We start from the raw sequence: 23777 nt of genomic DNA on the forward strand, positions 1-23777 counted from the left end.
GAGGGATATAGAAAGAAGTGAAGTAAGGGTGTATGGACACACAAGGAAATGAAAAATGCAGACACTGAAAAGTGTAGTACTGACACAAAATGTGGGGAGAACTGTTTCTGGACATTTAATGACACAATGGGGACAAATGTTGGTGCAAAGGACTGGAATAAAAATAAGATATTGTAGTTTCATGGATGACATCTTGATTAGGCTATGCCTCAAGCAGCCCGATGATCTTGACCAATGGGTAGCATGAATTTACCATCCATGCCATTAGGCAGTCCACAGTAGTAAGGTGGGCTTAGAGCTGCCACAACTCAGATGTTACCAGATTATGCAGATGAAACCAGGTGGCCAAGCTACTGTACAGAAACTGTCTGGGTCTTTACTTGAAGAGAAGCCTCTGCTCCCTCCTTCCCTGAGTAGTGAGCTTAAAGCTCACCAGTGAGCCTACAGATCACCTTAAGCAGTATGACATCCTTTTTTTTCCGCTGAGATGTAGGCCTGCTGCCCAGTGATTTTCCAGAAACAGATGTGTCGCTCAGCACATGCTAAGTTGACTGCTGCCTCTCCCCTGCTGCCACTATAGCAGGACCTGCAAAATCAAGAGAAAAGTAACATTTGTGCACATCTGCTTCATGCATTATGAAAGCTGTACAGTGTTGTAGAGCACACTGCATATGCACCACACCACCCAAACAGGTAGTTCTTGCTCTTGAGGCAGCCTTCTGTTGTCTCCCTCTACTCATCTGCATCTGCAGATCAAATTAGGAAGAATTTAATACAGTAATGTAACTGAAAAATATAAGAAAATCTCTCTCTCTATATATATATATATAAATATATATATATATATATATATATATATATATATATATATAGTTAATTTATTTATGCAGATAGATATATACTTCCAATAAAACTATAAAGCTGTCTGTTCCTAACCTTTTATTCTCACTGGCAAAACAAGTAGGTGTGACATCTCTGGAGGTTGCTATAGTGATAGCTGCACTGAATAAGCTCATGCAAGACATGAGCCCTGCATAAAAGAATATAGCAATGGCTAAACAAGCTCTCATGCAAGGATGTATGGAGGAAGACAAAGACAATCTATCCCCGCCTCAGGCAACATGCTGGATCCCCTGCTGTTCCCAGTATCTGAAGCAGCCACAGCCATAAAAATAGGTTCACCAGAGGAGCAAAATGGTAGACTCATGCACTTGCATTCATGCACATTTGGACATCATGTGATGTGTCACAGTGCATCCGCAAGGTGCTGCAAAACAGTTGTGCAGTGGAGCTTCTCAGTGTGCTGAGAGTTTTATAAATACCATACATGAGTGTGCACTACACAGCTCCAGGGTAAGCAGTGATGTGCAAAATACTACAGCCTACATTGATAGTGCAATGTGTTGTGGTAGTGTACCAAAGACAGCAGTGATATATCCCATCATTAACATAAATGCCATGTTATGAACTCTGAGTTATCTAGATAAAAATGGCATAGCCATTTTCCCAGGCACAGTGCTAATATGAGTTAGCATGGAATTAGGACACATAAGCATACTCAATTTTGAAACAGACAATATAAGCTCACTAAGGAAAGACTAGGCACCTAGTAATATAACCATGCACTGCACAGTACTGAACTCCCATAAAGGTCATCAGCTAAAGGGACATAGAGGGTCAGTGGTATGTGGGTATGTCAACAATGTGAAGCCTGGCTTTGGCTAGTGGCACTCTAGTGTCACCAAGCAAAGAGGGCAGGACATGCTGCTACACAGGGCATAATGACCCCAATAAATGGGCTAGTGCAGGAAGGAATTGCAACCCCTAGTTGCAGTATGAATAGGAATGGGAGGGGTGGCACATTAAAACAGGTGACAGGTAGGTATGTGTTTGTGAAGGGAGCAGTAAAGGGAGCATACAGTGATATGAGACATCCACAGTCAGCCATGTACACATGCTGACCAACAGATGTTAATCACAGTTGTACCTTACTAGTCATGGACCCACAGAAGAGTCAACGACTAGAAAAGTTCACCAACCATAAGGCCGAGGTGTTACTGCAGGCTCTACACTGTCATGGCATATGTGTCCAGACCAAAGATAAAGCAGCAAGCAGACAAACTTTTTCAGATGCAACTGTGAGAATGATTGTCACAGAACATCATTGCAGTGGATAGAAAGGTAACAGATATGATGTTGCTTGACAATAAGAAGGCAGGTAGGCAGATGGAGCAGCACTCTTAAATGAGGACATTGGACAGGACACAGGCACTTTACATCTGATGACTCCCTACAGAAGGCACATCAGGATGCGTATTCGCACCCCACCACTGAAGGATGTGATCCTTGACTCCCCACAACTTTCTTCTAGAATACATGGTTATGACATCCACCTTCCATGACCTTGCCCATATGTTAATATTGCTGTCACCTGTCAGTGTGTCCCATCCCCTATGTATCTTGCAATGACTACTCCTTGCCCACCCTTTAATGTGAGTTGGTAATGTAATGTAATTTCTGATGCATGTTGTGGCCTGTCCACGCACTGTATTGTAGCCTAGAATTGACAGTGACCCCATTATGTGTTATCTGTCGCTGTCAGTTTTGTACATCAGATGCCACCTCTTTACCATTGCCCTGATGTATTGCACCCACCTTAGCCTTAATGTGGGTCCTGCTGCCACATGTTAATTCTCTGACTGGCAGCTTATACCTCATTGGTTGCTCCAACATGTATATTAGGCTTTGCTGGAGTGGTTTTCTCCTGCTAAAGCTCTAAAGCTGTTTCCTGTCAAGCATGTTATACAGCACACACTATGAATATCTAGGTGCAGGTTTCAGGTGAATACTGTTTTCCCTCCCAATGCATTTTGGCAGGTGAAAAACACACTGCCTCCAATACACAACAGTGACACCATTATGTATAGCCTGCTAACTGATTGAAATATAAATATATATAGTTGGCTCTGCACACACCTACATATACAATTACTAAGCAGATGACCTTGTGGAAAGTTATCCTATGCAAAACGTAGGTACAGGCCAGACATATGCCTAATATGACAATCATGGGAACTTCCTGTGTTGTCCACAAATGCATTTTAGTTGACACCCTGTGCAATGTACACCACCTGATAGTTAAGACTGATGCATCTGAAACCTTGTGGACCAACAGGGGCATTGGTAATTTAACTGAAATCAGGGGTTCCTAAGACCTCAGAGAAATAGGCATCATCAAATAATGCATGAATAGTGATGGTTCTCTACATTATAATTTTTGAGAACCACATATGTTACTTCACTTGCTGCAGCATGATGTTGAGAAACTGGTGTAGGATCTGCAAAGCTCCTCACATGGCAGCCCTCATTATTATATATAATTCCTTCAAGCCTCATAAGATATCAGTCTATTTGAAAACTCACATGTAAAGCGTATCAGATGAGACTTTTTACAGCTATGAATTACAAGGCTTTTTGTTTGTGATTCATGTGACTTAGCCATTAAATTAGGCCAGGAGTGTACACAGGTCACTTATGTCTACTCTTAGTGAATGTCTTTTTGATTGATTTTATAAAGCAGTGCAGCTTTAAATCATGTCATGCCATGACAGTAGTAGATGATGATCAGGTCATAACCATATACCAACTCTTTGTGGGATTGGTTTTAGTGCTAATGCTAAAGTATCTTTTATATATTTCCACTTAACTTCACCTCCCACATATAGTGTAGTAAGGTACACCAGGGTACAATCTGGCTAGATACTATGGAGAGAGGAAAAATGCAAAGAGTGTCTTTCTTCCAGAATAACTTTCAACTGGATTCCAATCAAAATGTATATCTGCTAGTGCTGTGCCCTTTAGTTTGGGTATAAAGTGCTCCAAAAATATCTTAGCCCATTCTCTGCATGTAACCTCAACCAAATCATCAGAAATACCTCTTATTGTAGAATATCTCAAAGTAATTTTTTTTGGGGGGAGGGAGGTCCTTCAGACAATCCAAAGAAATCCATTATCAATACAGGCATTTGCATAGACTCTAATCCTCACGAGAGCTCAGCTTGAAAAAGGATGAAATCTGAATGTTTCTGAAACATTATGTGCAATCAACATGTAAAGAGGTTCCAGAAGCCTATAAAGTTTGTTATTCCTTCTGCACCTAAGAGTTAATACCAGCTATCATCTCCAAAATACTTCCATAGTTGAAATGGTCTTTGTTCATCCCTTTATGAATCTGGGGATTCAAAAATGCTAATAAGAAAGAAGGCAAAGACAGCAAAAGGTAGTTGTCTGATAATTTTAAGTGTGCCAGGACGTATCTAATAGAGATTCTTGGGGGTTATTTAGGGTTCCTTTCTTTTTTAATTTCTCTATGTCTTTTGGGTTTCTAATACTATGACGGGAATGGAACCAATTCCTAAGTCAAAGGATGATTAAAGTTCATGAAATTAGTATTGTTCCAGTCTTTGATGTTAGCCAGAAGTGCTCTTCACAGCATCTGCAATGTGCCCAGTAATGACTCCTTTTGCAATTTGTATGGCGTTACATGCATCAGTAACATATCTAAATACAACTGTAGATTCATTTTTATAAGACCCATTGCTCCTACTACTACTGGAACTGTCTAAGTATCTTTCTTTCACTTTGCTCTCATTTCTGCCTACAAATCCTGATAACTTTGTGTCTCTCTGTACACAAGACACTGTAGTCACTGGGTGTAGCGATTTCAATGACCAATGCTACTTCTGTCTTCTTTTCATGGACCATTATATCTGGTTTTCTCGCACCTATCTTTAAAACTACTGGTAATGGATGATCCCATGTGATGTAGACTTCATCATTTTCTATGATGCTTTGTGGCTCAGGTTTCCAGTGTTGTTTAGCTACTTCAATGTTATAATGTTTGCACAATCCCCAATGCAACAGTCTTGCCACATTATTATGGATTTCAATATATAGTCCTTCTACCATTAGTATGTCACAACTAACAGAAAGGTGTGCAACTGTTTCCAATTTTGTTTCACAAAACCTACATTTGTCTGTTTCTCCCACATGTTCAATGGACTTTGCAAGCCAACGTGCACATAGTTCACTATCTTGGGCTCCCAGTATTAACCCTTCGACCTTTGGTTTGAATTTGCTTCTCCTTAACCATTCCTGCATTTGATCCCGATCGACATGAGGTTATTGCAGGAGGTTTCTATACTAGTAACTATATTTATGCACTTTCCACATGTATTGCCTTCTCATCTGATCCTTCACCTTATATTCTTTCTTTCTTTTTTTGGCACATTCAGTTGCTGCCTGATTTGTATCTACTTTTGGTTGATTTCCATTCACACTTGATGCCAATATGCTTCTGCTCTACTAAGCAGGGAAGACATCTTTGATTTATTCTCCTCGAATTTCAAAACCTTCACTATGTTTGGGTCTTGTGAGGTCAGCAGATATGTATGCAGTCCCATGATTGCAGATCTACACATGTAATCAATTTCAAGGAGGCCCATACCTCCTTCATAATGGGGAATATATAATTTTGGTATGCACTGATTTTTATAAATCATTTGATGAGCATGAAGCATCCTTCTCGTTTTTCTGTCTAATCTATCCAACACCATTTGGGGCCAGTCAATCATTCCAAAACTGTAAATTAGGACAGGAAGAGGAAATTGGTTTATAGCTTGAATTTTGTTCCTAGATGTCAATGCTGTTTTTTTTGTTTTCAGGATTAATTTAAGTCTTCTAAAATATTCCTTAATATGTTTTATTCTCATTTGTTCATTATTTATTGCTGCTCCTTCATTAATCCCCAAATATTTATACACTCCCTCTTGCTCAAGTTCTTTTATATCACATTCCTGTCCCAAACTGATGTTTTCTTTATGCTGCAACTCTCCTGCTTTAAAGGTTGCTTTTGCACATTTATCAAGACCCAATGATATCCTTGTATCATCTGAAAAAGTTTTGACTACTTGCAGTTGTGCTTTCAGTTTCTCATCTGATTATCTACATGGTTTTAAATCATCTACAAAGAGAAGATGAGAAGTCTTTACACTATGCTGCTTTCTGAACAACAAATTATAGCCATAACCTCATCTGTTAAGCAGACAGCATAATAGGTTAAGGGTAAGGCAAAAGAGCAGCAGTGACAGAGTCACCCTGGAATATCCCCCCTTTGGATTTTTATCCCTGGAATAATAATGTGTCTTTTATCATGGCTTAATTGCAAAGTGGTTTGCCATTGTTTCATGGTCACTGTGATGTAATTTATTAGTGTAGGGTGTTTCTTATACATTTTTAGGACTCTTTTATCCATGAATGTGGGATACTGTCAAATATGTTTTTGTAGTCTAACCATACCATACTTAGATTCTTCCCCATTTTATCGTTATCCACTTTGACTTTATTTAACAACAAATGATGCTTTGTTCAATATGACATTTTTTATTACCTTTTTGTTCTATTGCCATAATTGCATGTTCTTCTAAAATTGCAGTATATAGTTTATACATTGTCAGAAGGCAAGATATTGGTCTACAGTTTTTAGGGTAGCTTGCAGTTCACTCTTAAGTAGGAGCATTGTCTTTCCTGTTGTTAGCCAGGCTGGTGTCTGTTTGGGGTACGCATATAAATAGTTCTTATTCATGGCTAAATCTTTATGCAAAGATGTTAATACTTTTAGCCAGACGTAAGGTACTGCATCTGGACCTGGGGTTTTCCAGTTAGAGGCTTATCTTAACTTTGTTTCAGTCTTTCTGGTCGGTGCTTCATCCCATTTCATATCCTGTACATTTGAACTTCGTGTTCTTTCTTTCCTTCTTCTACCCATTTAGCATCTTTGTTATGTTTCACAGGATCTTCACAAATATTTCTCCAAAATTTATCTACTTCTTCTTTTTTTGGTGGTCTTGTTTCCCAATCCTCTATTAAATTTTTGGGGCATCAATAAATTGGTCATATTGTACTTTTCCTTTATATTTATCTGTGTATTTTCTAAGTTTTTCTACCTGTGCAGATATTTTTAGTTTATTATTTGTGATAGTGCACACTAACTCCTGATTGGTTATAATACTGCACATTGCTTTTATCATGTCTATCTTTCTGAGCATTTCTATCTGTTCCCTATTCTATACTCTTCTAACAGTGACAAGTCTTCTCTTAACTGGTTTATAGGTTTCTCTATTCGATACTTCCATGATGGCATTCAATTTCTCCCAGTCCTTTCCTTTACTACCCAGTTTTCTTGTGGTATGACTTTATCTGTTATTAATTTGGCTGCATAGCAATGTATCCTATTTACTTCTGTTATAACGCATACATCTCTATGGACACTTCTAATTAGTGTGTTCATTTGTTTTATCAAACTTCTTTTTGGGTTGTATTGACCTTCTGCAGTCTACTTCTTTCATTGATCTTAATATGTCTATCCATCTCTATTAAATCAAGCAACACTTCTCTTAGATCATTTTCTTCTAAACTGATTGCACATTCTTTGTTCTACATTTCCTGCGGGCATTCTATAGAAAGTTCCACAGCATCTTCCTGTGCTACTTTCTCTTCAGTTTCACCCTGTGTTATCCATTGCTCTTTCATATGGGAACTCACTGGCCTATCACTGCACAACATTGACCGTGTCAGAGTTGCCATGGTTTTATGTTCTTTCCGTTGCAGCATAGCTCCAACTTGTACTGGTTGCCTATGGGATGCTCCAAAGTATCTTCATATGTCAACTGTTTAGATGCTTCATGCTCTACTGGTTTCTCCTTAATTTGGGAGTCCATTGCTCTATCCTGTCGCGTTGCTATCTGAGTTAAATTTTCTTCACTATATCCTTCACTTTGCAGGTACTCCATAACCTCAGTTTCTATTGCTTTAACTTCTCCATTACTAATCCTCTTTTCTACTTTTCCTCTTTGTTTTCTTATTTTTTGTATTGTAAAATGTTCCATATCTGGATGTCTTTCCCTGTATTTCTCTTCAAATATTTTGGTGCTGCTCTTTTTGCACTGATTAGTTTTGCTTTCTCCTTTCATAAATATTGCACCATATTAAATCTCTTTTTCTTTCCCATGTCCATATTTCTTCTTCAGATGTCTCCTGCTCCTCTTGTTTCTCCTTATTTTGGGGACTAGTTGTTCCGTCATGGTGTGATATAACCTGTGTTAGTCTTTCTACACTGAATCATCACCACAAACATTCCATTACTTCAGCTTCTATTTTTTTAACTTCTTCTTGACTAATCTTCTGTTCTAAATTCCCTCTTTGTGATCTTAGTTTTTATTGTAAAATTTTCCATATCTGGATGCCTTTGCCTGTGTCTCTCTTTGAATATGGGGCTGCCTTTTTTGAGGTGATTAATTTGGCTTTCTCCTTTCATAAATATTGGAAAAATATCGAATCTCTCTTTCTTTCTCATATCCATATTTCTTTTTTATACTTTCAAAAGTCTCTAAATTTTGTTCTTTGAATTTTCGCACTTAGTCACTTCTTTTTCCAAACAACACAAGGGTTCTTGGTCTATATAGTGTTTTTCATGCATCTGTTGTATTAATGAATGCAATTTTTTATTTGAAGCTACTGACAGTTTTTCATGTGGAAGTATTTTTCTTTCCTCTAATTTCTCTCTTAATCTTTTTTGTACTTCTGTTGTCTGAAAATTCTGGGGTTCTTGCATAACAGTAAATACATAGTTTCTTTCTTATCCTCAATAGTCCACTCTGTCATCTGTATGGCTCTTTTTTTTGTGGACTCTACTTCCTTCTACAAAAGGGGGGGGGTCATCTTCCTCCTGGACTTGGCCTAGCCCCACTGTAGGAATATTTCCATGTCTTGAGGATTCTACACAGTTATTTTTTTCCAGTCCTGGTGTAGTGCACCTACCAGGATTGGGCACTTTTTTTATCTTGAGACTTCTGCACCCAGCTAGACATATGCTACATAAAATACAGTCTATATGTTGGTGTCATCTTGGTGAAATTTTGTGAAAAACTGGGTTCATCTCGAGAAGGTACTCACCAAGACTTGAGGATGAATTTAATTCTACCAGTACTTCTGTCCTTTTGCTGATTTTATCATCTCTCCATCTGGACTCCTTCCTTGTCAGTTTGCATGCTATAGTGTGCACTCAGAATTCACTAGCTTTTAAAAAGCCCAACCATATCTCATTCCATTGGACTGCACTTAATGTCAACAGAGACATCTGGTGCTCAGGTGCTGTCTTGTATTACTAAATATTAGATGTCCTCAATTCTCCATCTTAGACTGAACGTATTCCTTTATTTTAGCTAGCCTGCCTTTGCCCATCATCCAAATAATTCTACGAATGTTACACTCAAAATTCTTATTAACAAACAATGTCCATTAAAGAGCAAGGAAATAATATAAGCCATTTTAGTGGTAGCAAGCATATATACTATTCATGCATGCCCTCTTCTGGTAACTTTAGCTTCCAGACTTCTAGTGTTTAGTTGCACCAACATCTGTACAACCAGATATAGCATCTATTGCCTTTCCTATTGCATCAGACTGGATGTTTGTTCTTGAGAGACAGAAGTGAACAAGCTCACAAACTGTGACTTGCCAATATTTTTCTTGTAACACACTGACACATTAAATTGAGATACCAGTTTTCTAAGAAAGTGTGTTGTGTTTTCTCGAGTGCAACAGAATATTCCTAATATATGCAAATGTCATATTCTATCTCTCCATTGTTGATCCTGTGAATAAATTCCATTTTCTGACCCACTGTGATACAAGTTTGATATAGATGTCAAAAATAATCTGGTATTGCAGACACCCTTGCTGTTTACCTCTTGTTGATATTGTTGCCTAAATATTCCTACCGATTTTAACTTCACCAGTGGTTTTGGTGTCCAAACATTTGCTCATTCGACTGCCTTCCTCAGAGAATCCAAATTTAGTCACTTTATGCAAGAGAAGGCTCTACTCACCTCTGTCAGCTACTTTCCCAGTACATCCAGTATACGTACTGGTTTTGTGAAGATGCTGCAATTTCACATAGAACTACTGTCTTCACTCTCTTCTGCCTCTGTTGCTGGAGGAGATACCTGAGTTACAAAATGTTAATGGGCAGACCTCACAGATGAGCAGATATTAAGTGTTCACTAACTACACTGTACTTCATTATATAGGGACATAGGAACAATACTAGGGAAGTGACCACTAGGACCATACATTATCTATCCATGTACACCTTAATAGTGCTTAGCTCTCAAAGCAATCAGGCCTGTACATGACAGACCTGCTGGAAATTTGCAAGTGTTTTCTATTGGTTGGTGAATTTAGGCCACTAGTGTTTATGTTTGTAGAACACTTGTTTTGCAAAAAAAGAAGTTGTCAAATAAGAATTGGTGTTTTATGGCTCGAAAAGCAAGGCACAGGTCACACATTGTTGCAGCCTGTAGGATACTGAGTATAGTGAGAGTCGCGATAATCTGCATAGTTGATTGATTTATGGCCTTTGATTTCCTTCTTAAGGCATATTTGGAAACTTTCTTATTGAGTAAATATGCTTCAAAGTATACATACCAAAAGGAGCATTGTATTCAGTGATGGGTCTATAAAGGGTTGACTACAGTAGCAGGATGACTTCTTTGGATCTTGAAGACATTCCCTTGGACATTAACTGGACCAGATGAAGGATTTACTGACTATGATGGAAACATGGTGACTGAATGAGAAAGAATTGCCTCTTATGACTGTGCATGTTTGAAGAGGAGTACCATCTAAAACATATGAGGTGGGAACAGGTTTTTTACAAAATATTACCAGGCTGCACGTTTTTGCACTTAACTGGAGTCCACTTTCAGTACACCATGCATAGTCCAGCCCTTGCTGAAGCTGTTTAGTATCAGTGGATGAGCAGATAACGGTGTTCAGTTTGTAGTCATCAGAAGACTGTCACCCCCACTTCTGGAATATTGGGCTGGATATCTGCAAAGTAAATCCTAACAGGAGTGGGCCATGCACTGATCCCTTGGTACCCAATAGCTACAATTTTACATTTAGACAGGATACCAGCAGTTTTCACAGCCTGGGATCTTTTTGTTAGCCAATATGCAATCCAGCAGATAACGGAGAAGTTTACATTAAGACTGTCTAGATGTTTTAACAATGCCAGCAAGCAAGATTAGTGTTAAAAGCAGTAGCTATTTGAAATGTCAGGACTTGCTAGAACAAGTCCTAAATTAACAATACTGAATGGCCAAATGAATGGATTTGCATATACTAAGTCTGAGATTCAATTTCCTGGAATATTCCCTTTTCTCCAAGATGTGTCAACCTTGCAGTTGACATATACAAGTTCATGGGTTGGATGTTTTAAGGAGAACAGCAAGATTTGTTTTCTCAGGGTTTTTGGTATTTTTTTGTTCATCTTGTTGACACTCAGCATTCTGAGTGCCAAAATTTCAATAGGGAGCCATCAAAATCCCAGATTGAGGCAGACTGAGATACGGAAAATGCACTGATTAACCACTGCCCACAGCTTCTGTAACATTTTTCAAAGACCCTTACTAAGTACAGGAGACAGGACCAACCATTGTCAACACCAAACTAATTTGGGTCAAGGTCAGTTAGACTGCCTATGTGTGGATTACTAATTCTGAAATTATAGAATTCATGGCTTGGCATATAATGCTGGTGAGGCTGATTGGCCTATTATCACCTGAATCTATAAAATGGCCATCCTTGCGTAAGAAAGTGACAGTGGCTTTTCTACAGGCATCATGAACAAACCCTGAGGCTGAGGGTGAGCAGTTTATTTAGAGGCTCAAACAGTGCACACTTGCTATTGATGGAAATGCAGCCTGGTATGTTGTCTGGTCCCACAGAAGTAATATTTTTAGTCTTTCACAGGGAACTTAAGACTTGCTCCAAGGTGATTTCAAGGATACTAGGGGCAACAATCTGGAGAGATGGTGTAAAACTAGCACTAATCTTATCTGCTAATATGCTGGCTATAACGTTGGGATAAGAATTTGCAATATCACTTTAGATGAGTTAAGTGTTTTGTCGGACATCATTCTTTAAACTCCGGACATAAGAGAAGATGGAATCTGCAGTGAACTTGACATCGTACTTTGCTTTACTATTACGTTCCTTGACAGCATGTGTGAATGTGGTCCTGAGATAAGGGGTTGGATATTTCTCACAACTATTCATCATTGTTCTTGTTTTGTTACACAGTTTAATAATAGAGGAGTTCCATGAGTGAGACTTGTTCTTGAATTTACCATTATATTTAGAGCACACAGGTCCTGACTTGTCTAAGCCAGAGATGATTGTAGTGGTACTCTCAGATCCAGATGCAGGGAATTTTTTGAAATTTTGCATACGTCTTCAACAGGCTGAAGTAAGTTTACCCTGGTAAAGTCCCAAAAGATTGCCTTATTTAGTTATGGACTGGTACCACCTACGCTTGTCAGAGATGATGGCTGACCTGTGGTCAGATTTAACTAGGGATAAGGAGATGCAGGGTGAAATAGGCAGGGGATGGGTTAGTAAGAAATAGGTCAAGAATATTACAGCCTCTGGTGGTCAGTCTTACAATTTACTCTTGCACATTGGCATCATTAAAGTTCAAGAATTACTGAGCATATCTATTTTTGGAGGTGTGCCAATTAATGCATGGGTAATGAAAATCCCCTAGCAAGAAAGTATTTGATTGGCTATTTAACCTCTGAATGATTTTAATTTATATGATCTTTTGGGGACATTGATGGGGATCTGTATCTATCAATGAAGTAAGTTTGTTTTGTTACTGGTGATTTGGATCAACAGGAGCTCCAAGTTAGGCTCATGGGTAATGTGATGTCAGGTGACAGTGTTTCTGACAAACATAGATACTCCCACCAGTTGCCAAAGGACCTGAAAGAATTATAGGAATAAACCCTGGTGTAGAGAGAGCACTGCCATTGCAATGAAACCATGTCTCAGTAACTACACAAATATGAAAATGTTCAAGTTGCAGAAGGGCAACATGTTCAGGCATCTTTTTTCTTAATCTCCTAGCAATGAGCAGTGCCACCGTGATGTTGTCCAAATTGGAGTTTGAGTTTGCTATGTTGGAATGCCCAGCAGGGAAACGCTGCCTAAAAAAGACAGTTTCTGCAGACCTCTTAGTTACAAATGCAGTACCATTTCTGTTTTGGGATTTACTTCTGAAATTGTATGACGTGTTCATCACATCTAAAGTGACCACGATGCCAGTTCAATTAAATTCACTGATGCCCAGCTCCAGTTTTGTATATACATACATATGTATATATTTACACACACATTTATATATATATATATATATATATATATATCTATATATGTATATATCTATATATATATATATATATATATATATATATATATATATATATATGTATACACACACACACACAACACACACACACACACACACACACAAAAACACAACACACTTGTGTGACAAATAGTTGCATACTGAGGTAATAAGATATTAATAAAAGAAAAACAATGAATACCCATTATGGCAAGAGTGAATTAGTTCAGAGAGCATTATAAAAGTTCATACTTTCTACCATTTATAAGAAACATTTAATGTCACAATGGCACAGAGGTGGTTCTCCAGTTTGATTCTTGGTGGGGGTGCCTTCTGTGCAGAGTCTGCATGTCTACCCTGTATTTGTGTGGGTTTCCTCTGGGTGCTCCGGTTTCTTCCCACATTCAGAAGACATGCAGTAGGTGGATTGGACACTCTAAATTGGCTATAGGTGTAACTGTTCATGCAAGTGTCTGATTTGGAAGAATTACCTGGGCAGGGCTAGTGACTCGGTGGTGTAAACCTTGCCTCTAGATGATTGTCACTGTTGAAGCGACACTCCGAACCCATGAGCAGAAATGGGAAAAGAGGTTGTGAATGGATGGATTTAATGTCATATTTAACTTCTTGAAATGTTATCAATTAAATTAAGTATAAAAAACAGCAATGACCTATATTACCTCATTTATTAAATTAATCAAATTTAGGAAGTTTCATTGATTTAGGTTTATATCCTGCATCTAATTTAAAGTTTCACCAAACAGCACGTCCCTGTTTTAACAATTACATACAACATTGCATTACAGAAACATTCTATTTCTATATGTCTAGATGTTTTAACAATGCCAGCAAGAGAGATTAGTGTTAAAAGCAGTAGCTATTTGAAATGTCAGGACTTGCTAGAACAAGTCCCAAATTAACAATACTGAATAGCCAAATGAATGGACTTGCATATATTAAGTCTGAGATTCAATTTCCTGGAATATTCCCTTTTCTCCAAGGTATGTCAATCTTGGAGTTGACATATACAAGTTCATGTGGTGGACGTTTTAAGGAGAACAGAGAAATTTGTTTTCTCTGGGTTTTTGGTATTTTTTTGTTCATCTTGTTGACACTCAGCATTCTGAGTGCCAAAATTTCAATAGGGAGCCATCAAAATCCCAGATTGAGGCAGATTGAGATACGGAAAATGCACTGAGTAACCACTGCCCACAGCTTTTGTAACATTTTTCAAAGATCCTTACTAAGTACAGGAGTCAGGACCAGCCATTGTCAACACCAAACTAATTTGGGTCAAGGTCAGTTAGACTGCCTAAGTGTGGATTACTTATTCTGAAATTATTGAATTCATGGCTTGGCATATAATGCTGGTGAGGCTGATTGGCCTATTATCACCTGAATCTATAGAAGGGCCATCCTTGTGTAAGAAAGTGACAGTGGCTTTTCTACAGGCATCATGAACAAACCCTGAGGCTGAGGGTGAGCAGTTTATTTAGAGGCTCAAATAGTGCACACTTGCCATTGATGGAAATGCAGCCTGGTATGTTGTCTGGCCCCACAGAAGTAATATTTTTAGTCTTTCACAGGGAACTTAAGACTTGTTCCAATGTGATTTCAGGGATACTAGGGGCAACAATCTGGGGAAAATGGGGTAAAACTAGCACTAATCTTATCTGCTAATATGCTGGCTTTAACGTTGGGATAAGAATTTGCAATATCACTTTAGATGAGCAAGTGTTTTGTCAGACATCATTCTTTAAACTCCGGACGTAAGGGAAGATAGAATCTGCAGTGAACTTGACATCATACTTTGCTTTACTATTACGTTCCTTGACAGCATGTGTGAATGTGGTCCTGAGATAAGGGGTTGGATATTTCTCACAACTATTCATAATTTTTCTTGTTTTGTTACACAGTTTAATAATACAGGAGTTCCATGAGAGAGACTTGTTCTTGAATTTACCATTGTATTTAGAGCACACAGGACCTGACGTGTCTAAGCCAGAGATGATTGTAGTGGTACTCTCAGATCCAGATGCAGGGAATTTTTTGAAATTTTGCATATGTCTTCAACAGGCTGAAGTAAGTTTACCCTGGTGAAGTCCCAAAAGATTGCCTTATTTAGTTATGGACTGGTACCACCTACGCTTGTCAGTGATGATGGTTGACCTGTGGTCAGATTTAACTAGGGATAAGGAGATGCAGGGTGAAATAGGCAGGGGCTGGGTTAGTAAGAAATAGGTCAAGAATATTACAGCCTCTGGTGGTCAGTCTTACAATTTACTCTTGCACATTGGCATCATTAAAGTCCAAGAATTACTGAGCATATATATTTTTGGAGGTGTGTCAATTAATGCATGGATAATTAAAATCCCCTAGCAAGAAAGTATTTGATTGGCTAGTTAACCTCTGAATGATTTTAATTTCCATGATCTTTTGGGGACATTGATGGGGATCTGTATCTATCAATGAAGTAAGTTTGTTTTGTTACTGGTGATTTGGATCAACAGGAGCTCCAAGTTAGGCTCATGGGTAATGTGATGTCAGGTGACAGTGTTTCTGACAAACATAGATACTCCCACTAGTTACCAAAGGATCTGAAAGAATTATAGGAATAAACCCTGGTATAGAGTGAGCACTGCCATTGCAATGAAACCATGTCTCAGTAACTACACAAATATGAAAATGTTCAAGTTGCAGAAGGGCAACATGTTCAGGCATCTTTTTTCTTAATCTCCTAGCAATGAGCAGTGCCACCGTGATGTTGTCCAAATTGGAGTTTGAGTTTGCTATGTTGGAATGCCCAGCAGGGAAACTCTGCCTAAAAAAGACAGTTTCTGCAGACCTCTTAGTTACAAATGCAGTACCATTTCTGTTTTGGGATTTACTTCTGAAATTGTATGACGTGTTCATCACATCTAAAGTGACCACGATGCCAGTTCAATTCAATTCACTGATGCCCAGCTCCAGATATATGTCTATACATATATATATATATATATATATATATATATATATATATATATCTATATATATATATATATATATATATATATATATATATATATATATATATATATATATATATATATATATATATATATATATATATATATATATATATATATATATATACTACTGAAAACTTCCGAACTGTTAAAAACAAAAACAGAATTCCAATGAATAGACGCTGAGCCAGAACTGTTATTTGCTGAGCGCTTTCGTTCGCTTTATTGGTAACAATCGAACTTCATCAGAGCAAAATGTAATGCATTTGCAATACTCTGCAAGCTTTAAATAGTCTAAATGGTGTAAAAATACTTCACTATGATTGGTAGATATTCTACGCCAATGCAGTAGTATTTGGACTAATGAGAGACACTGCTATAAAACAAAAGGTTTTATCTGCTAACATCCTGCCACTAGGTGGCGTGCTTTAACTTTTTAGTTGTACCACTTTAATGCACATTTAATGTTGAGATTCTCATTGAGCCCTGGTGGGGTATCTGCTTCAAGGAGGAGTTGCCATCTTAATTCCTTCAGCTCCAGTAGTGTGTTGCAATCTCCAAAAAACTGCTGGACCTGTTCTACCACTAGAAATTTAAAACAGGTGAAGCCATTGCAGCTGGTGGCATGTCTGCTTAATGCATTGTAACTGTCATTATGCCTGATGGCTGCAAGGTGTTCCTTCACCCTGTCTGAGAGCTTTCTAATTGTTTTCCCAATGTAGAAGGAAAAACACTGGTTGTAGTAGGCTGCATAGACTATAAAAGTTGAGTGGCAGTCGTGCTGGGCTTTGAACTGCACCGTGATGTTGCAGTGTTGAAAAGTATAGGATGTGCCTGAGTGTATGAAAGGGCAGACTACACAATGCTTGCAAGGTCCCATACCTTTGGGGTTTTGTGGGTTAGCAGGCTCATGGGGGTCTGCACCATTCCTGAGTATGGGGGTCTCTTTCCTTTCAAAGGTTTGTTTAAGAGTTCTGGTCTTCTTGTATGAGAAGACAGGCTCATTACCCACTATCTGATGGGTGTTGTGGTCCGCTCTTATTATGTTCCAGTTTTTGCCAATGATATCCCTAATGGGTTGCATATCTCGGCTCGGCTGATGGGGATGGGGAAACTACAATTTCTGTTATTGGGTTCAGTAGTTCTGGTGGTCACCTGGGGGGTGAAGCCATGAGTAAGGATGGGTGGGTGTCTGTCTGATCTGTGGGAGGCCACTTCTTGAAACACATCCTCTACTAGTTGTTTGGGGTAATGTCGGCGGATGAACATTTCTGAAAGGAATTGGCTTTCCTTGAGGAAGGTATCATCGTCAGAGATGATCCTGGAGAGGCGGATGCACTGCCCTTTGAGCACATTCTTCTTCATAAAGAAGGGGTGCTGACTATTGAAATCCAGGAAGTTGTTCCTGTAAGTGTTCTTCCGGTACACATTGGAGGTAAGGCTGCCAGTGCTGGGGTCAATGGTTAACTGAGTATCAAGGAAGGAGATGTGGGTCCCTCGTCCTGAGACTACAAAGTCTAGGTATGGGATGCTGTTTGTGAGAGTCATAAGGAAGGTGTCCAGCTCGGTGTTGTCACCCTCCCACACGAAAAAAATATCGTCAATAAAACGACGGTATAAGTGGGCTTTGTGGAAGCCTTGTATATGTGTCAAGGTCTCCTTCTCCCATGTGCTGAGGACTAGGTTGGCAAAAGAGGGGGCCATTTTGGACCCCATCGCCACCCCTTTGGTCTGTAGGTAGATGGCTCCATTGAAGCAGAAAAAGTTGTTTTTCAGAACCACTGTGGTTAAAGCTATAAGCATTTCAGTTTCAAAAACATTGTATTTAGCATGCTTGTTAAGAAACAGTTCTAACGCTTCCAAACCGTCCCTGTGGGGGATGTTGGAGTATAATGCTACTACGTCTAGCGTTACTAACATGCATTTTGAAAAATCAATATTGCTCTCATGCAAAATGTTTAAAAAGTCCCAGGAGTCCTTGATGTAAAAATCCGTTGCCTGAACTAGCGGGTTGAAAATGAAGTCCAGGTATTCCGATATTGTCTCTGTCTTGGTTTTATAGTTAGAGACAATGAGCCTGAATGGGGGGTCGGTGGGGTCCTTGTGTACTTTGGGGATGCCAAATGCTCTTCCTAGGCTGGGGTTGTGCACAGACAGAAAAACAAATTCCTCAAGGGTGATATGTTGCTTGCATTCCAGGGTTTTGAGCAGCTTATCAATGGTAGTGAAGCTTTTGTTCACTTCATTCAAGGTCACAGCCTTGTAAAAGTCCTGGTTAAGTAGCAAATTGTTAAGTTTCTGTACATAGGTTTCCTGCTCCATAAGTACAAGACCCGTTCCTTTATCCGCTTTCATGATACGCAGATTGTGATCCTGGCTTAAGTCCCGCATGGCGTCCAGTTCCGCTGGTGAGAGATTGTACCATTTATGGGAGTGGGACTCATTAAGAAGCCCTCTGAGATCTTGCTCACACACTCTTTGGAAGGCTGAAAGTGTGTTGTTGAGGGCTGGGGTGAATAGACTCTTTTTTCTGGGGGCTGCGAGTGTATCAGGAACGTCGGAGGATTCTGAGTCTGTGTCCTCTGTGTTACTCAGAAGCACTTTCAGATTTCGTTTTCTGAGATAAAGCCTGAGATTCAGCAGAACATCAGTGATCTGTGCTCTTTGTGATGGCAAAAAGGAGAAGCCCTTGTTTAATAAGCTCACATGGGCCTCTGAGAGATTTCTGTTAGTTAAATTGAAAAGTGTGCTGGTGAGTTGCAACTCCCGCTCCCCTAGTACCACATCTCCTTCCTTGATACTCAGTTAACCATTGACCCCAGCACTGGCAGCCTTACCTCCAATGTGTACCGGAAGAACACTTACAGGAACAACTTCCTGGATTTCAATAGTCAGCACCCCTTCTTTATGAAGAAGAATGTGCTCAAAGGGCAGTACATCCGCCTCTCCAGGATCATCTCTGACGATGATACCTTCCTCAAGGAAAGCCAATTCCTTTCAGAAATGTTCATCCGCCGACATTACCCCAAACAACTAGTAGAGGATGTGTTTCAAGAAGTGGCCTCCCACAGATCAGACAGACACCCACCCATCCTTAATCATGGCTTCACCCCCCAGGTGACCACCAGAACTACTGAACCCAATAACAGAAATTGTAGTTTCCCCATCCCCATCAGCCGAGATATGCAACCCATTAGGGATATCATTGGCAAAAACTGGAACTTAATAAGAGCGGACCACAACACCCATCAGATAGTGGGTAATGAGCCTGTCTTCTCATACAAGAAGACCAGAACTCTTAAACAAACCTTTGAAAGGAAAGAGACCCCCATACTCAGGAATGGTGCAGACCCCCATGAGCCTGCTAACCCACAAAACCCCAAAGGTATGGGACCTTGCAAGCATTGTGTAGTCTGCCCTTTCATACACTCAGGCACATCCTACACTTTTCAACACTGCAACATCATGGTGCAGTTCAAAGCCCAGCACGACTGCCGCTCAACTTTTGTAGTCTATGCAGCCTACTGCAACCAGTGTTTTTCCTTCTACATTGGGAAAACAATTAGAAAGCTCTCAGACAGGGTGAAGGAACACCTTGCAGCCATCAGGCATAATGACAGTTACAATGCATTAAGCAGACATGCCACCAGCTGCAATGGCTTCACCTGTTTTAAATTTCTAGTGGTAGAACAGGTCCAGCAGTTTTTTGGAGATTGCAACACACTACTGGAGCTGAAGGAATTAAGATGGCAACTCCTCCTTGAAGCAGATACCCCACCAGGGCTCAATGAGAATCTCAACATTAAATGTGCATTAAAGTGGTACAACTAAAACTTAAAGCACGCCACCTAGTGGCAGGATGTTAGCAGATAAAACCTTTTGTTTTATAGCAGTGTCTCTCATTAGTCCAAATACTACTGCATTGGTGTAGAATATCTACCAATCATAGTGAAGTATTTTTTACACCATTTAGACTATTTAAAGCTTGCAGAGTATTGCAAATGCATTACATTTTGCTCTGATGAAGTTCGATTGTTACCAATAAAGCGAACGAAAGCGCTCAGCAAATAACAGTTCTGGCTCAGCGTCTATTCATTGGAATTCAGTTTTTGTTTTTAACAGTTCGGAAGTTTTCAGTAGTATAAGTTTATTTCTTCCTAGTCTTATTCGGTTTTGTTTTTCTTATATATATATATATATATATATACAGGTATACATATGTATATATTTACAAACACATTTATATATATATATATATATATATATATATAGATATATATATATAGATATATATATATATATATATATACACACACACACACACACACACACACACACACACACACACACACACACACACACACACACAAAAACACAAAAGACTTGTGTGACAAATAGTTGCATACTGAGGTAATAAGATATTAATAAAAGAAAAACAATGTATACCCATTATGGCAAGTGTGAATTAGTTCAGACAGCATTATAAAATTTCATACTTTCTACCATTTATAAGAAATATTTAATGTCACAATGGCACAGAGGTGGTTCCCCAGTTTGATTCTTGGTGGGGTTGCCTTCTGTGCAGAGTCTGCATGTTTACCCTGTGTTTGTGTGAGTTTCCTCTGGGTGCTCCGGTTTCTTCCCACATTCAAAAGACATGCAGTAGGTGGATTGGACACTCTAAACTGGCCATAGGTGTGAATGTTCATGCAAGTGTCTGATGTGGAAGAATTACCTGGGCAGGGCTAGTGACTCAGTGGTGTAAACCTTGCCTCTAGATGATTGTCACTGTTGAAGCGACACTCCGAACCCATGAGCAAAAATGGGAAAAGAGGTTGTGAATGGATGGATTTAATGTCATATTTAACTTCTTCAAATGTTATCAATTAAATTAAGTATAAAAAACAGCAATAACTTATATTACCTCATTTATTAAATTAATCAAATTTAGGAAGTTTCATTGATTTAGGTTTATATCCTTCATCTAATTTAATGTTTCACCAAACAGCACGTCCCTGTTTTAACAATTACATACAACATTGCATTACAAAAACATTCTATTTGCAATATATTCATTCTATGTATGCTTCTTTGTGCAGGTGTTACATTGCTAGTGTGAGAAAAAACACAAGGCATACCTCAGGCCCAGGACTTTTGGGAGACTGATGGATACATCAGGAGAACACAATGAGCAGATGTTGAGTGATGATATACAGAAAGGAAAAGAAAAAAGAAATTATTTCAGTTTTAGAAGTATGCATGTTTAACTGATTTAGACAGCTAAAAATATTCCAAAACTGCATTTCTATTTTGCTTCAAGCAACAGAGATATTTAAATTGTTATGCTATTAATAGTAGAAGGAGGTAATGCTGAATACGTATAACTGTACTGCAGTAGAGTTGCAAAGAACCATTTGCCTTTTTACAGTAGATCTTTTACAGTATACTATCCTTAAACTGAAATGCTTACTGGCATGAATATAAGGCATGCAGAAAACAAAGGAATATTCAATAGTAACAGACAGCTGATTTATGCAATTGTGCAGTTCAGAAAGGCATCTCAGTCCCCGGGATTCACAAAGGTTCCGTGCAAGAATAAGTTATTCTTGCACAGAACTGGCCATATTCATGTAGAGCAGCAGCTCGCCTTGCATATTCATGAAAGTGTGCTACTCAACTCTTAAACGGACACAGTCTGTATGAAAGCGGTGTGTCTGAGAGCAGTGCTCTCAGTGTAAACGCACTCCCTGCACTCCATAACTGCCGCATGGCAATCTAAATATAGCGAGAGTGTCAGCGGACACCATTACTTGTCAACCGGACAAGTAATCTGGAGAAAGCCATGGATAAATGTAAGATATTGCTCTCACAAATGTACAAAGTCGATAGAATGACAGGCTTTGCATTAGCATGAAGTACACAAAAGGTATGATGTGTAAAACCCAAATGTCTGTCAGTCCCTAATGCTCTGACACTAATCTGCCAGAAAGCCACAATTCTATGAAAAATGGAGCAAAATATAAGGCAAATATCTGGGCAGTCTGAGACAATCTGTACAGTTGAGAGGTACGGCGGACACTGTAAGTGTCCATGGAGAATATCTCAAATGCAAAGCCTGCCATGTCTTCACCATTGTAAAAGCACAGCCCCCTACAGATAATGTTGCAGAAATCAATGTGCATACCCCTACAGTACAACAATAAAACATAACTGTTTAAATTTTTTTTCAGTCCACAATAAAGTGTAAGCATAGCTGAATGGGTGTGGGCATCTCGCAGCTCTGCTCAGCCTAGCTTACACATCATACGGAGTTAAATAGGTATACACTCCACAACATAGCAATGTGGAAATAGTAAAGTGGTTAGAGATTTTGCTTAGCAAGTACTCAGTCCCAGTTCGATCCCCAGTAAAGTACATTAGCATTTTACATGTGAAAGCAGTACATTATTTTTTTAATAATTAGGTAGTAAATAACATACACTGGGGATGCACAAGCCGGTGCATTTCTTTGTGCCGGTCCCAAGCCCGGATAAATGGGGAGGGTTGCGTCAGGAAGGGAATCCGGCGTAAAACTTCACCAAATCATTTCATGCAGACACCAGTAAATATTTCCATACCAGATTGGTCGAGGCCCGGGTTAACAACGACCACCACCAGTACTGTTAGCCAACAGGGTGCTGACAGAAATTGGGCTACTGTTGGCCGAAGGAGGAGAAGAGGCAGAAGGCATGGCTGAAGGCAGGAAGAGAGGAGAAAGGCTAGGACTGTGGTAGTGAGGGTCAGAACTTTGAATGTTGGCAGTATGACTGGTATAGGGAGAGAGCTAGCTGATATGATGGACAGAAGGAAGGTTGGTATATTGTGTGCAAGAGATCAGATGGAAGGGGAGTAAGGCTAGGTGTATCGGAGGTGGGTTCAAATTGTTTTATCATGGTGTGGATGGGAGGAGAAATGGCATAGGAGTTATTCTGAAGGAACAGTATGCTAAGAGTGTTTTGGAGGTGAAAAGAGTGTCAGATAGAGTGATGTTTATGAAGCTGGAAATTGATGGTATAATGATGAATGTTGTTAGTGCATATGCTCCACAAGTTGGGTGTGCAATGGATGAGAAAGAAAGATTTTGGAGTGAATTGGATGAAGTGGTGATGACTGTACCCAAGGGTGAGAGAGTGGTGATTGGAGCAGATTTCAATGGGCATGTTGGTAAAGGGAACAGAGGGGATGAGGAAGTGATGGGTAGGTATGGTGTTAAACAAAGGAATGCAAAAGGTCAGATGGTAGTGGATTTTGCGAAAAGGATGGACATGGCTGTGGTGAATATGTATTTTAACAAGAGGGAGGAGCATAGGGTGACATACAAGAGTGGAGGAAGATGCACACAGGTGTATTATATCTTATGTAGGAGGGCCAGTTTGAAGGAGATTGGAGACTGTAAAGTGGTGACCGGAGAAAGTGTAGTT

At 39.2% G+C, this 23777-nt stretch overlaps 1 protein-coding gene across 1 annotated transcript in view; it reads right to left on the reverse strand.

Annotated features, from left to right (window-relative positions):
• The window catches only part of PRKD1 (protein kinase D1), a 1412470-nt gene that overhangs the window by 830282 nt on the left and 558411 nt on the right, over positions 1–23777 (reverse strand). The window contains exon 6 of the mRNA XM_044073466.1: positions 21456–21479. Within this exon, the coding sequence (XP_043929401.1) occupies positions 21456–21479 (24 nt within the window). The remainder of the gene's footprint in view (positions 1–21455; positions 21480–23777) is intronic.

Source organism: Protopterus annectens, chromosome 6.part0 (genome assembly GCF_019279795.1).
Source record: "Protopterus annectens isolate FY-2018-M chromosome 6.part0, PAN1.0, whole genome shotgun sequence".
NCBI classification, from domain to species: domain Eukaryota; kingdom Metazoa; phylum Chordata; order Ceratodontiformes; family Protopteridae; genus Protopterus; species Protopterus annectens.